The sequence below is a fragment of the Corythoichthys intestinalis genome, chromosome 7 (assembly GCF_030265065.1).
Source record: "Corythoichthys intestinalis isolate RoL2023-P3 chromosome 7, ASM3026506v1, whole genome shotgun sequence".
Taxonomy (NCBI): Eukaryota; Metazoa; Chordata; class Actinopteri; order Syngnathiformes; family Syngnathidae; genus Corythoichthys; species Corythoichthys intestinalis.
In genome coordinates, this window is record NC_080401.1 from 34,605,882 (window position 1) to 34,622,102 (window position 16,221).

The 16,221-nt window shown below is 39.0% G+C and overlaps 1 protein-coding gene across 4 annotated transcripts in view; it reads right to left on the bottom strand.

Annotated features, from left to right (window-relative positions):
- Nucleotides 1–16,221, bottom strand: part of LOC130919063 (importin-13) — a 49,757-nt gene that overhangs the window by 21,607 nt on the left and 11,929 nt on the right. For all 4 annotated transcript variants that reach the window (XR_009063881.1, XM_057841460.1, XM_057841461.1 and 1 more), the window contains 12 exons: nucleotides 14,868–14,993; nucleotides 14,441–14,797; nucleotides 14,092–14,345; nucleotides 7,514–7,654; nucleotides 6,730–6,871; nucleotides 6,476–6,642; nucleotides 6,268–6,388; nucleotides 4,845–4,992; nucleotides 4,593–4,774; nucleotides 4,485–4,511; nucleotides 4,142–4,276; nucleotides 2,016–2,168 (listed from right to left, as the gene is read on the bottom strand). Coding sequence is in view for 3 of the 4 variants with exons in the window: in XM_057841460.1 (XP_057697443.1) it covers nucleotides 2,016–2,168; nucleotides 4,142–4,276; nucleotides 4,485–4,511; nucleotides 4,593–4,774; nucleotides 4,845–4,992; nucleotides 6,268–6,388; nucleotides 6,476–6,642; nucleotides 6,730–6,871; nucleotides 7,514–7,654; nucleotides 14,092–14,345; nucleotides 14,441–14,797; nucleotides 14,868–14,993 (1,953 nt within the window). In the remaining variant the exon portion in view is untranslated. The remainder of the gene's footprint in view (nucleotides 1–2,015; nucleotides 2,169–4,141; nucleotides 4,277–4,484; nucleotides 4,512–4,592; nucleotides 4,775–4,844; nucleotides 4,993–6,267; nucleotides 6,389–6,475; nucleotides 6,643–6,729; nucleotides 6,872–7,513; nucleotides 7,655–14,091; nucleotides 14,346–14,440; nucleotides 14,798–14,867; nucleotides 14,994–16,221) is intronic.

Consider the following 16,221-nt stretch of genomic DNA (forward strand, 5'->3'; position numbering starts at 1 on the left):
TGAATGTTTTAGTGTTGACAAGTCAGGAATTGATTGAATAGTTTACACCCGCAGTCATACATTTTTTACTTTTCACAAAACAGTTGAATGACAAAAAGTCTCCAAACCTTTGACCAAGGGTAAAATTATGAAGCTTGCATTTGCATTGTTTTTACTTCACTATGTAACGGCAATGTTTATGTGTGTATGTATGTATGTATGTTTATTTCCATCCGTTTTTGCTACAAAAAGCTGGTGAATTATAGTTGCCAAAATAAAAATTGGAAATACAAAAAGACAAAATGTTTTAGTTTTATTTTATTTAATAAATGTTAATTTTCAACAAAAAAGAAGACCGTTTCAAATTTCCCGTTTTCATTAAAAAAAAAAAAAAAAAAAAAAACTAAAGGCAACTACAAACTGCAACAAAAAAAATAAAAGGATTTTTTTTTGTTTTTTTTTTTAAACCAAAAAATTGTAAAGTACTGTATATGAGAAAATATTTGCTATTGAGAGGCTCAAGTTCATCTCTATACTTTGTTATGTACCCTTTGTTGGCAATGACGGAGGCCAAACGTTTTCTGTAACTCTTCACAAGCTTTTCATATACTGTTGCTGCTGGTATTTTGGCCCATTCCTCCATGCAGATCTCCTCTAGATCAGTGATATTTTGGGGCTGTCGTTGGGCAACACGGACTTTCAACTCCCTCCACAAATTTTCTATGGGGTTGAGATCTGGAGACTGGCTAGGCCACTTCAGGACCTTGAAATGCTTCTTATGAAGCCACTTCTTTGTTGCCCTGGCTGTGTGTTTGGGATCATTGTCATGGTGAAAGACCCAGCCACGTCTCATCTTCAATGCCCTTGCTGATAGAAGGAGATTTTCACTCAAAATCTCTCGATACATGGCCCCATTCATTCTTTCCTTTACACAGATCAGTCGTCCTGGTCCCTTTGCAGAAAAACAGCCCCGAAGCATGATGTTTCCACCCCCAGGCTTCACAGTGGGTATGGTGTTCCTCGGATGCAATTCAGTATTCTTTCTCCTCCAAACACGAGAACCTGTGTTTCTACCAAAAAGTTCTATTTTGGTGTCATCAAGACCATAACACATTCTCCCAGTCCTCTTCTGGATCATCCAAATGCTCTCTAGCGAACCGCAGGCGGGCATGGACGTGTTCTTTCCTCAGCAGGGGGACATGTCTGGCAGTGCAGGATTTGAGTCCCTGGAGGCGCATTGTGTTACTGATAGTAGCCTTTGTTACTGTGGTCCCAGCTCTCTGTAGATCATTCACTAGGTCCCCCAGTGTGGTTCTGGGATTTTTGCTCACCGTTCTTGTTATCATTTTATCACCATGGGGTGAGTTCTTGCATGGAGCCCCAGATCGAGGGAGATTATCAGTGGTCTTGTATGTCTTCCATTTTCTAATAATTGCTCCCACGGTTGATTTCTTTACACCAAGCGTTTTACCTATTGCAGATTCAGTCTTCCCAGCCTGGTGCAGGTCTACAATTTTGTTTCTGGCGTCCTTCGACAGCTCTTTGGTCTTGGCTAAGGTGGAGTTTGGAGTGTGACTGACTCAGTTTGTGGACAGGTGTCTTTTATACTGATTATGAGTTAAAACAGAGTGGAGCCTCTTTAGACCTTGTTAGAAGAAGTTAGATCTCTTTGACAGCCAGAAATCCTGCTTTTTTGTAGGTGACCAAATACTTATTTTCCACTTTAATTTGGAAATAAATTATTTAAAAATCAAACAATGTGTTTTTCTGTTTTTTTCCCCCACATTCTGTCTCTCATGGTTGAGGTTTACCCATGTTGACAATTACAGGCCTGTCTAATCTTTTCAAGTAGGAGAACTTGCACAATTGGTGGTTGACTAAATACTTATTTGCCCCACTGTATAAGGGCAGAGGCTATGTTTGAATGCATGGCTATAGCTTTGCATCAACCAGATGCCAGCACTTAATGTGACACTCATTCTTCTCACTCATATTACATTGTTGTTGGGTGATGGTAGCAGTGGGGGAGCACTGACCGGGTTGGGTCCAGGTGGGGGAGGGGATGTTTTGACAGGCACAGCAGAGCCGTCCCCTGATTCATCATCCTGCTTGCTGATGTCAAGCGTGGTGAACAAGTTGGACAGCAGCCCCAAGATGTGGATGATAGCTAATTTATTGGATGGATTAGGCTGACAGAAGGAAGAGAAAGCACCAGAAGAAAACATTAAACATAAGTGGAACATTCAGAGTTTATGAGTATTGCTAACAATTTGCTATTTATTTAAGACTTGATTATTTACTCCTATCCTAAAGTACATATGCCAGCCACAGTTAACTAGTAAAAATTATGTCTGTTTATAAGTCCAGAAAGCAAACATTTTGCCATATTTTTCCTCTTTTTAATGATATAAACCCAGCCACACCTCATTCAGGTAATGACTAATGGTCTACGTTTCAACCACTAGTGGTTCCATAGTGACATGACGCATTAGAAACATTCCTACTTCATTTTAGGATTCATACCCGCATAGGTGGAAGGTCTGCCCACTAGGAGCTGCTATTTGTCCAGCGACGGGCATGTGAGCTGATTTGCCAGTCTGATGTCATGCTGACAAAGCAAATGCAAGACCAAAAAAAATGGCTGGAGGGAGTGAGGATGGATGTGAGGTACTGTGTTACTCAGTGTGTGTATGTGGAGGTTGAGAACAAAGATGAAGGAAAAGCTTTATCATGGTTGACGTCTGGCGGCACCCTGCAGTGATCAATGGCACCACTGCTCAGTCTTCCTTAATAAGTAGATGGAAAAAGCCTTCCTTATGTCGCATTGGCCTAAAAATACAGACTACTTCAATAGTGAGAATAAAATTTGTTTTGGTTTGAAAGAAAAGCTTCTCGATATTCTTCTGTCGAACTAAAGAGAAAGAAGAACGGCTACACAGAGTTCTTGGACTCTCTATAGTTTAGAATTACTATAATAATGCTACATCACTTGTGTGGCCCGTGAACTCAAATAAATTTCATCAACTTTATGTACAGCATCTTGCTAAAATACCAAAATTGCAGCTTGTTGTCACTTTAAAAAACCATGAGATTTTGCAAGATTTTTTTTAATACTAATGCGTCTTTTAAAATACATTGAATAATTGTTAGAAAAAATTATTTTACTAGCTTCTGAATTAAAAAACAGGCGTCATTCCATTTGTTGTGTATATGTAATAATATGAGGCGATAATGTATTTACTGTATATGGGTAAGTAGTCATAACAGCTTTCTGAAGGAATAAATATGATAAATATTAAAGTATTTTTTAAGGGAATATATCATATTTAGTACATGTTTTGACCTATGGAGGGTGCCATGTTTGACGCGCGCAATGCAAGCTGGGGGTGATGACGCGGGTTGGCTGAACTAGGAGAAGAGCTGTGCTAGCTAGCAAGTGAAGCTCGTATGACGACTGGCATGATTTTGTCACAATCTGCTGCTGGTCAGATTGTTTTGTCACAGAGCTATGGGATAAGTTCCCAACGTCGTACCTGCATCCAATTCCAGCTCATCAGCAGTGTCTTTAAACCAATCCTAGGCGGCTTGCCAAGATATTGACTTTCTGCTATTTGAGTTTGTATATCCCTTCGTTGTTAGTTGCATGATTGCCCCTTTTTTTCCCGATTGTCTGCCTTTAACCGTGGTTTTCTCTCACGTTTTTTAATTGATCCCGACCTACTGTCACGGACCCTTTTTGTGTCTCCCTTTTTGTGATCGCATGTTTTTTTGTGTGTTCAATAAACCCTTTTACACAATCGCTATGTTTTTTTTGTCGGCTTGCTGTCTGAAGTGAGTCGCGTTTTCTAATTTCGTGGTCAAGCCAGCTGCACTTTCTTTTCAGTTGCGTTTCCCTTTATTATAACTCATACTAACATTTATCTTTTAAGTATTACAAGTCTTTCTGTCCGCGGTTCCCTTTAAGTACCGCTAAGTTGATATAATAAGTGACCACAGCCTTTGCGTATCAAGATATTTAGTTAGCCTGGGCAGACCACGTGGTTTGTGCTCTGAGATGCACTACCAACTTTGGAACCTTAAATAGTCGAGATGACCAGTGGAGTACTCACATTAAGCTGAAAGCAATTGTGTGTGTGGGTGTATGTGGGTTTGGTCCACTCACTGTCTCTTCTGCTAGCTTCTCTAATTGCTGGATGTAAGGCGTGATAAGGGAATGAAGGTTCCTCAGGATGTCCTCCACAGGCAAAGCAGACAGCAGAAATCCCAGCGCCTGCATCAGCCACATGCACTGACTCGTCTAGGAAATAAAAGATACCATTACAGTCACACAACCACAACAGAAAATGAGGTTTGCAGTTTAAATTAAAAGAAAAAAAACCGCCATTAAACGCTTGTACTTCATTTTTTACCTTTTTTAAATATTAACGTTTGTCAATCTCATAATTAACGGTTCATCTCCAACAAACCATGAATTGAACATAAAAAACAGCAATTCTACAACTGACCTTGTGGATCTGCTTTATTAGAACTTCCTGCAAAAACCAGAAGCAAAACATTATTACCACAAAGCAGAGTAAATATTTCGGAGGTCATGAAAAATAACACAAACATACTTGAGATACGGCTACTATGTTATTGGCGTAAGGCGGTAGGTCACTTTTGCACTCGCGGCAGATCTTTTTCAGTGTGGAAACAGACGAGATGGAAAGCTCAGGGTTGCCTAGAGCCTGCAGAACAAGTGGCAGGACGCTGCTCAACATCACCGGGTGGTCTGCTAACCACTCAGCCAAAGCACCTGGTAGAATGATTCACTTTAAAGCAGATTATACACATACTAATATCGAACATGAAAGTAATGTTCTCACCAATGGTGAACATCACCGTGTCAGCCAGCTGAACATTGTTGATGCTGATTCTGGGAATCAGGCCTATGAGGCCCGGAATGACATCCGAGTAATTGACGTCTATCGTCTCTGCTATGGACTGAAAGCCATAGAGCAAAGCCTCTATATGCTGGAAGAAGAACATTTAGTGAGGTAGAGTTAGTTTTTTAAATTGCTTTTATTGCTTGTTACTTCGCTCAACATTAAATTAGGGGAGGATATTGATCATAAGAGGATGCATGAAAAAGGCTATTTATGCTACATAATTTAACAGCGATTAGCCATTTTGGTTTAAACTAGGGATGTCCCAATCGAATATTTTTGCACCCGTGCCAGAGTGACCTGATTTTGTGAATCTGCCAATACAGACTCCCGATCCTACACCGTTTTTTTTTTTTTTTTAAAACAAAAGTTCCAAGCATGTTACTATCCCACCGTGTCGCGTTCATAATTTGAATTATTTTCAAACAACGTAGAAAATGCTTGTCTTTATTAAATGCTTCATTGAGTGAGTCCTCTCAAATCCCCTCATGCTTTGACGCTCACGCTGCTGAGAACAGCCTCACACTGACACAATGAGTTGCCAGAGCACACTTATGCGAGTTTAACAACGATTGAAATATTTGGGCCTTTGATCGTAGACTTACCAAGCTGCTCTGGCAAGATCAAAGCTACAAATCTCTCAATCATTGTTAACTTTAAGTACCAAACGCTAGCTGGACAGTTTGGCTGCATTGCTTGAGAGGCTGTGGCGCTGTATGAACATGAAGCAGAAAAACATAAATATATATTTAAAATTAAAAACCCGATCCTTTTACCAGATTTGGATCCTCTGAAAAATGGTGTGTTCGGATCGGGACATCCCTATCTTAAACAGCAATTTTGGGCAACCAAGAGATTGGTTAAAAATTATTCACATGAAGTATTGTTGAGACAGTTAAATAAAGTAAATCGATGCTAATTTTCGCTAGCGAGTGAAATGTGTCTCCGATTCTATGTTAGCATTAGGCCAGCAAGTGTCCGAAAAATTAAATGTATTTTATATTTTAATATATGTGTAGTTTTCTGCGTTTACTGTTTAGTGTTAGTTTACCTCAACCAGATAATAAACTGTTTGAAAACCAACGACATTGGACTCTTTTTGCGAAACTTAAAAATCTGCCAAATTGCAGTCAATTTGCATGTCCACCATGTTTGGTCAATTAAATATGTTACGAGTGATTACAGAGATCAAGCAAAGAAAATTTTCGATCTGCAATTTGGAAGTTAAATCGCCTAGCCCCAATTCAGATAATAATAAAATACTGAAATGGAGAAAAAAACATTTTGTAGGTTCAGCCACATTTCACATTTCTACCGTGAAACATTTGGCAAAATTATCTGAGCAACACAACATCCCACCCACCTGCCACGACGTGGGCTGCTCCGTATTCGTCAAGAGTCGTCCTAATTTGTCATACAGATTACTCAGCAGCTCAGCACCCAGCATCTCATAGACGTACATAAGCGTGTCAGATATGTCCACCCTGAAGGCGAGACCTTTTACATTTAGTATCTTCTAATAAACAAACGAAAAAAATAGACTGAAAATCTCCCTCAGAAGGGACACAGACCTGTAAATTCGGAACTGCTCTTTCTCATCTGAGGACCAGGATCCATACTCTTGATCTGAAGGGAACTGGGCTTTGTGTAGCAAAACATCCACTAGTTGAAAATAGACTGGCCTGTAAACTTGCAGGTACACTGCCTGCTTATTTGTCTCAAATGACATGATTTCATCCTGGAATAATCATGAAAGCCAAGCATTCCTTAAGTCTGGATCACAGAAAGATCACTGAGCGAACAGTCTATGTTAAGCCGCACTTACTTGTAGCGTGTACCAAAAGGTGAGCGTGAGTGAGCTGGTGGTCTCGTTGACCGGATAGTGGCCGGGGATGCCCGTGCAAAACATGATCATGTTGACTAAAGCCAGGAAGCTCTGCCAGTGATCCACCTGTTCCAGCAGAATCCTGAGGAGTGAGAAAGTGGAAACTTTTTTGATTCTGTTACTGATTTTTAATATTTAACAAAAAATATGTGATTCAATTTTCTGACCTTGTTTGAGTCAGGGTTCCGACAGATTTCAACAAGTGAAACTTTTAAAGACCTTAAAAAATGAAATAATGTTTCTTTGCCGCTTGGACATTTCTACGACACAATTTCACGCCATTTGAAATTTATACAATATAATATACACAAGATAAAATTCAATGCCTTATAAATACACTTTATCAAGAATAATAAATTCAAGACTTAAGACTTTTTAAGACTACGTGGGAACCCAGTTGATTTCACTACCTTCCAGTATTTTCATTTTTTTTGTGCCGCTGTTTTCTTGTCTACTACAGCTTTTAACCAACATCAGCTCTTGTTATTTTTAATTATTGAAAATTCAAGTTTCCTTGCAAATTCGGTAATGGGGAAAAAAAAAACATGAAGACCTGGGATCCATATATTATATGTATATCACATTTTGGGTCCTGTAGGCTTCAATATTAACATTTGGTATACTTTACAAGCATCCAAGAGCAAAATGGTGTAATGTATTTTGGTCCACTGGTATTTAATGAGCTCTAGGTACATGAATACTTAAATAAAATTCAAGTGTATACCTAGAATGGTTCTCTCCCAACGTGACAGCAATGCGGCAGATACCATGGCAAGTCTCCATGTCGCCGCTCTGGACGGCCTCTCGGAGCTGTTCCTGGAGAGCCAGCACATGAGGGACCAGCTTCAGCAACGTGTTCACGTACCTGTATGACACACATACACACACAAAGGCAAACAATAAAGTTAACAGCTTGCATTGGATAAATGCTTCCATTCAGTGTTCACTTGGGGGAAATCCCCCACAAGGGTTTAACAAAGTGCAGGAATTTGTCCAAAATGATGCTTCTAACTTGGCCCAAATTAAGCATTAATTCTTTTCCTGAAAAACTAGTCAATTTCATGTCCGCTGGTGAAAATGAAATATTTCCACTCCAGGTGGAGGTAATAAATGAAAAATGACTGCTCCAAAACAAAATGGCTACACAGTACAAGTAAACCCATAGTGTTTATTCATGCAATTTTCTAAATGGACCCAAATTACCGGTAAGTATTATTTATTTTCCCCCTCTCACTAATTTCAACTAACTTGTCCATTGGTGAAAGTGAAAACCTTCCAGGTGGAGCCATGTTATGATAGCTATGGTTAATGAATTTAGTGTCAGTCGGTGACTATGAAAATTAGCATTTGGTTGCGTCTAGGGCTGATTTGGTCTGTCTGATTATCTAATTTCCTTCCATGGGGGGTGAATGAACTCCTCCAGCCCTCCCTGTCAACATGGATCGGACGTCTATCCCCAGCAATGGCTCTGAAACAAAACCATTCTCACCTTTCCCAAAGTCACACAAAGTTAATTTACCCTCTGATTGTCTCATGACGTCGCACGAACTAATGTCGTCTTTAATGGCATCATGCGACAGTGTGACATTTAAAGATGTGTGTGGAAATGTCACAGACAATATGTATGTGCAAGAAACCGCAAAAAAGTGCACGCGTTTCTTTTTGAGAACCCCTAAGGAGTTTTGTGGCATACGAGGCAGTGTTTCATCCTTAGGAGAATGTCAATAATAGGCCTGGCTGTTGCTTGATTAATATTTCATGACAACAATGAAACAGCAAGGTTAAGTAACTCACATTATTTGGGGTAAAACAGCAGCATTTAATTATATATAATCAGGTATGAGGCTAGCATTGTGGTCACTGTGACTAAAATACTCCTAATTGGTTAGCATGTTAGCACTGATATATTCGCCAAGCCCTTAAGTGATTGAAAGCGTTTCCTAATCATGTTTCAGCGCTGAATTTTCATTTCCAGAAGATGCAGTTCTCTCGAGACACGTCTGAACACGGACGCCCATTTTACCAAGTTGAGCATCTTGTTGACGGACTGTCTGCACTCAAAACCTAATGAGAGACTAAGAGTGGCACTTAACTGGATCATTCATTTTTAACCAGCACTGTACAGATGCGGGTCATGTCCTTTAACGAAGAAAAATTATGCATCTTTTATAGAAACCCAATCCATTGGATTGTTCACTACCAACTTTCCCAGTATGAATAGATTGGATGTCCAATTCTGTCAATGGCAGCGAATAATTTAAGCAAATTAGAGCACATTTTAAGAAAGTCTGTCTCAATCTCCCCGCCATCCCTTAAGTCCAACACTTTCTGACAACTCCCTGTTGTGATCCCCATTGCAATTACCCCGGAGACGGAGGGAAAAGGGTTGCCTGGCAACAGAATGCGGCTGGACCAATCGCGTGCCCTCCGATGAGTTGATTGTGATGAGTTTAAACAAGAGGGAGAGAACCCAACGAAGGGAGGGAAAGGAAGAAGACTGGAGAACAAACGTTACTCTATGGATTTTCGTAGGATGCAAAAATAGTTTATGTAATGCTTACTATAAAATAAGTCTGCAACGATGAATTGACAACTTATCGATTATCAAATTAATTGACAACTGTTTTAATCATTTAGAGACATTGTTGATTTAAAAGTTGTCCAAAGGCTCATTTTTGCGGCCTTAATACCGGTAATAAATAATCTTTAAGTACTTAATAATAAATAACCTTTTATTTTGAAAAAGAAATGAATAAACAAACAGAAAGGGGAAAAAACAGTAGTTTATTTAAAAAGTATTATAAATTTAGAAAATGAAAAAAATGTAAATATTCTTTAGTTTTAATGATTTAAAAAAAAAAAAAACGCCAAAAAGAAGACCTAATATAAAATTACAAGGCTGCCACAACTTCTTTTTGTATTTTTATCAACTTAATTGACAATTATTTTGAGATTAAATCGTTTCGACATGTTGATATAAAAACATGTTCGAAATCGTTTGTTGAAACACATAATAGTAAATGTTTTCCTATATTTTTTTAAAAGCATAATTTAAATTTTTTTTAAAAATAACAAAATGGGGGGGGGGAACCCATCATCCTTCTTTATGTGTTTATTTAAAACAATTCAAATTTAAAACAAAAAAAGGAAAAAAAGTTGAATATTTCTTCAAATTTATATATATTTTTTTAATTGAAAATTTTTTAAAAAGTCAATATAACATTACTCATCATCACAATAACACAATGGCTGCCAATGACTGCAAAGGACATCCAATCCATTTGAACTGGGAGGGTTGGCAGCGGTTATTCACTGCCAGCTCCTCGTAGTTCAAATGGATTGGACGTCTATTGCCGTTGATGGCATTGAAACATGATTATCCACATTCAGAGTTAATTAAGGACTAGTCCATTTCTCAATCCAGATTAGCTGTAAAGCAGAGGTACAGACCACAATCCTTTTCCTTAACCTCCATCCTCCCTCTTGCTTTCCCGCTTTCGGGAAGGAGGGGTAAATGAGCACTCGCCACATCTGAATCGACCGGTCGCGATGACATCTCGGCCCGGCTCTGTAACCATAGCGACGCCAGCCAACCAAGACCTGCCGCTCTCTTCCTCCACCCCTTCGCCTCTGCTCCCCTCTTCTAGCCGTCAACATGCCCCTGCATCACATGATCACCTCCCTCCCGCCACTGCGTACCCACCCGGTCTGCTCTTAATGGAGTCCAAATACTCATATTGCTTCGAGGCAAATGTTTCCAACATGCCTGTCACAAGCTTTCATGCTGTTACAGTGGAAACTCATTTGGAAAATTTAAGAGTTTGAACAACATTATTGGGATCATGCTTTAAAGGGGACATATTATGGGAAAACGGACCTTTTAAAGGCTTGTATACACAATGAATGGTTGCTATAAATGGTTGTCCAGAGTGCCTTCCTGCCCAACAAGTGTGAAATTGAAAACGTCCCATCTGAATTTTGACGTCACAATTTGAGAGAGTTTCTGTGGTTAATTAAGACAGCAGGGTCTTTGTTCAGGGCAGCTCAATGTACTAGTTACGATGAAATAGCACTGGATTGTTGTATATATATATATGTGGCGAAAAACAGACAAAGCTGAAAAAGCAGTTTCTGCTTTTGCATCCCTCTTTAAAATAACTGCTGTATTTTAACCCAAGACAACTACTGTGTTTGATAGAACAATATGTCCATATGCTGCCATTGCAGCTTCATGGCGCATTAAGCCCCTGAACTATTTTTAATGTGTACGTTTTACCCTGGAGACCCCTGTTTACAGATGTGGCACAACCACTTTTGTTTTAACCCAGCCATAAAAAGAAGTAATTATATTTATTATTCGAAATGTCTGTCATTTTTAGCTGAGAATCATTAAATAATGCATAATATTTAGTTTAAAAAAAAAAAAAAAATTAAAAATTATTGACTCGCATAGTTTAAACTTTTAAACAAATTATGTCACAATGAAAAAAAATAGTGTCTGTAAATAAGTAAATATGTACCTCATAACTATCGCTTAAATGTATTTTTTTGTTACTGTCGCATTTCCCCCAATATTTTAGCTGATAAATAATTGATCCAAACAATGAAAAATTGAAAAAAAAAAAACACTTATGAAGGTAAATACAATATATGAAAAAGACAATCACGACCACTCCTTGATGTCTGCGATTTCTGCATTGCAACCCTTGTTATATCCCCATGTTTCACCTATAAAATCCCCCAAAAATCTGGCTGGGGCCATTCACAGCTGTGCCTTGACACTTGGTGATGCATACTACATGGAGTTTTTGGATCGAAAAGAGGTAAGTACGTGATAATATCTCGTTAAAATCATGGCGTCTTTAATTATGCTATCCCATGCTCTCACCTCCAGGTACCCCAGTTAGGATTCTGCTGTTTAATTTTTTTTTTTTAAATGCCCTCCTGTTAAAAAATTTTCTTCCCCCCCAAAAATTGAGATTTTAAGATTTCCAATGGCAATGATGTATTACACATGCATATAGGACAATTTTGAAATCTGGAGAAATTGGGCGTCTCACAGTGGAACTTTGAGTCACCTGAGTGTTTTCCGCCAATATATGTATATTAATTGGTGACAGAGAATGCAATGAGATAAATAATGTATGCTCCAGAACATAAATTACACTTTTTCTCATCATAGAATCTTAAATGCTTCAATGGCATAAGAGTTAGAGCAGTGTAGTTTGGAGTGTGTGTGTTGGGGTTCTTTTCAGAAAATGCTCAGGAAAAATACAAACTGGAAATGTTTAACATGCTAACCTTTCTCAGTGAGAACTTGAAGTAAACACTTCTGTGTTGAGTCATTATGTCACAGCAGCCATTAACAATAGTAACTAGTGCTGCAACAATTAATCGATTAACTCGAGTATTCGATTAGAAACAAAGATTTGAATTAAATTTTGCTGCTTCGAGTATTCGTTTAATTAAAGTGGCGTTGTAATGGTTTGTTTTGAAAGTGTTTACTTTTAGTTTTATTGATTTGGGTGGATACACGGCCCTCTAGTCTACGTCATTTCACAAGGCTGAATCCAGCTGCTCCCTGTTAAGACCAACATAAGCTAAGTTTTTGTTTAAGCTCATGTTTTTATAATGCATTTGTAATTTAGTTTATTGGTAAATTTAGCCATTTTTGTGGGAATGTGTGTCTGAACCATTTGTTAAGAGCATTGCAAAAAAATGTTAGCATTTTATAGCATTTAAGCTTGCTGAATTTTGCTATGTAAGTTAGCCAACTATCGTTTTGTTAACATAGATCCTCATTTTTTTTTTCTTTTTATACCATTTGATGCTCAGCTCAGGTATTTTAATTTTTTATGTTCCGCATCCGATTACTCGATTATTCAAACTAAATAGTTCATCGATTAATCGACTATAAAAATAATCGATAGCTGCAGCCCTAATAGTAACAATAACAATAAGTTTGATACTTGGTCCTCTGTTTGAAGTGTTCACTGTTCAAGCCCCTCTTGCTGTAAGTCATGTGTTACAATGACATTTTTGCACAGTGGCCATACCAATATTGAGAATGTTGTACATTGTTCAAATGTTTATACTTGAATGCTTATTGTTTACAAAAAATATTTATATTTTTATATACTTAACGTTTACACTGAATGTACAATTCTTAAATATGTTAAACTGAAAGCCAGTAAATAAATCAACGAGAAATGGTTGATTTGTATTTCATGCATTTATTCAGATTATCAAATTAGATAACAGTCCGCTTGGGTGAATTTATCGTCATTTATCGTTATCGAGGTGAGTATGCTCAATTTACCATGATAAGTACTTGAGGTCATATCATCCAGCCCTAACATACATACATACAATCATGTATGTACATTATTAGTGGGTCAAGGTCTGTTTCCAGCGGCTGTGTGAAGGATGAATTAAGGTAATGAATCCAGTTGTGGCTAAGTGAGGTAAATATGCTCAATTTACCATGATAAGTACTTAAGGTCATATCACCCAGCCCTAACATACATACATACATACATACATACATACATACATACATACATACATACATACATACAATCATGTATGAACATTATTACTTAATGTAGAATGGGCCATGGTCTGTTTCCAGCGGCTGTGTGAAGGATGAATAGTAATAAGGTAATGAATCCAGTTGTGGCTAAGTTAGCAACCGTGTGGCTTAGTGTGGTCACTAGTAACTAGTCACTAGTTTTGGCATTTTTTGACTGATCTTAAGAAAATTACGGTAGTTTATATTATACAGTGAAATTACCATACTCAGTGAAGAATCAGTTTGTCTGATGTGGACTTAAAATGCGGGTCCTAGTAAGTGATGTCAAGCGTTGGAAATTGCTAATATGTCTGGACGTGAACATCTGAAACGTACTGTACGTAGTGGCCTAAAGCAACTACTATCATCTTGTTTTCCCCATTTTGCATGCGTGTGTTTGACTGTTTGCGCAATTGGCTACTGTGGCTATCGTGCCTACATTCAAGGACATTACATGACTTAAATCTAGCACTCACTTATCTTAACCTTGTTCTGAGCTTAATGTTAGCACATAAAGCAATTTAAAGCGAGACAAATTAACAAGTGTCCCCGCTAAAGCTGCTGCCCCGTGACTACGGATTAATCAATTGATAATGGATGGAAATTAACAAGTGATGGCCTTCAATTTGCAAAATTCAATCTGGGACCCACTAAATCAACTTTGATTCTCTTTAAAACCAGTACAAGTACAAGCATGACAACACTGAGTGTTGAATAAATTCAGCACGCACCTTTGGGAGTCAGGCTGTGAAATGGCATTGACCAGCGCTTCCACAGCTGTGTCAAAAAGCTCGGGGTCCGGTAAGGCGACAAAGCAATCATGCACCAGACCTTCGCTCTCGCTGAGCGGCACGTCCAGCAGCACCCATGATGACAGACAGCGCAGCACTCGGGCCTTCACTGCTGCAGGGCTGTCTGTCCGTCGTAGCAATTGCTGCAGTAGCGGGGACACTGAACCCCACTCTCGGCCCAGGGCACCCCTGACCTGATGGGATTAAAGGTAGTTTGTGGATAGGATTCATCAGAAATCATTGTGACCTATAGAAAATGCATTGATGGAAGTCAACCAGACAAACATACCTGTCCCTTTCTGTATTGCGGCAAGCGACTGGTCTGGAACTCCTCGGGAAGAACGGTGAGCAGCTCCAAAAGCGCTAGACAGCGAGCTCGCCCATCGATTCCTCCACCTTCCTCTTGAAACACTCGTACCATCTCGGCCACAGCACCGGGCCATGCTTCAGGCATGGTGTTGAGCGCCAACGAGGCTAATGCCACACAGAGCCGCGTCAGCACCATCTTGGCACCAGATGAGAAGCAGGCGATTTGCGTGAACAACTGGCTCTTCAGCGACTCGTACTGGTCGCTGGGGATGTCCGACCAGTAGCGGGAGATCTTGGTGTGGAGCGCGCTAGCACCAAAATACTGAATCTCAGGCACCTGTGGCATTGACATGATGCACGCTGTTTAGTTGTACAATTGCGTAAGGGACAATGTGTCAGTATTTTACCTTGTCAGGGCTGAGCAAAGCCCAGCAGAACTGCCAAGCCTGAGGAGAAACTTGGGCCTGCATGAGCCACTTCTGGGCCAGATTCTTGTTGTCAATGTTGGGATCATAGTACAGCTGGTGCAAGGCCTGCCAACAAAGACAGATAATAATACAACTCAATCAATATCACTCTGATGGCAAAAGATTTATGGAGAAAAAATAAATAACTTGAAATAAAACTATGTTAGTGTCCTATGAGAAATTATCAAATTTCTTTAAATTGGTCCAAAATTACTAACGTATTATCGCCTTATAGTGCAATTCATTGGCTGCTACTGACAATGCTAGACATGGAAGTGAACAATCGCTGCCAACCTCTCCCATTAAAAATAATTGGACATCTAGTACCGTCAATGACACTAAAACATGATAATTCAATGCCAGCCATCGTGGTTCAAAAAGTTTAAATACGATACCATACTAAACAAAAAGTAAAACCAAAGACTTTAGAGTTTAGTGTTATTAGTGCACATAAGCAGAGTGTATTTCTGTTTTTAGTCATTCTAATTGTAATAATGAAGGCGTTGTCTTTCCCTTTAATGTATCTTGATTGATCCATGCCGGCGACTTATAGAGATCAACAGAATAGTTACACTGCTGGCCAAAAGTATCGGCACCCCTGTAATTCTGTCAGATATTATCAATTTCTCCCAGAAAATGATTGCAATTACAAATGCTTTGGTAATAATATCTTTATTTATTTTGCTTGCAATATAAAAAAACAAAAAAGAGAATGGAAAAGAAAATTAAATCATTATCATTTTACACAAAACTCAAAAAATGGGCCAGACAAAGACCCAGCTTTCTCACACTGGGCACTACATTATGCTGCAAAATTTGTTGGTAGTCTTCAGACTTCATAATGCCATGCACATGGTCAAGCAATCCAGTGCCAGAGGCAGCAAAGCAACCCCAAAACATCAGGGAACCTCTGCCATGTTTGACTGTGGGGACAATGTTCTTTTTTTTTTTTTTTTCTTTCCCCGAAGGCCTCGTTTTCCCCCCCTGTAAACTCTATGTTGAGTTGAAGCCTTTTCCCAGAAAGCTCTACTTTTATCTCATCTGACCAGAGAACTTTCTTCCAAAACGTTTTTTTGGCTTTCTGAGGTAAGTTTAGGCAAACTCCAGCCTGGCTTTTTTATGTCTCTGGGTCAGAAGTGATGTCTTCCTGGGTATCCTACCATAGAGTCCCTTTTCATTCAAACGCCGACGGACAGTACGGGTTGACACCGTTGTACCCTCGGACTGCGGGACAGCTTGAACTTGTTTGGATGTTAGTCGAGGTTCTTTATCCACCATCCGCACAATCTTTTCT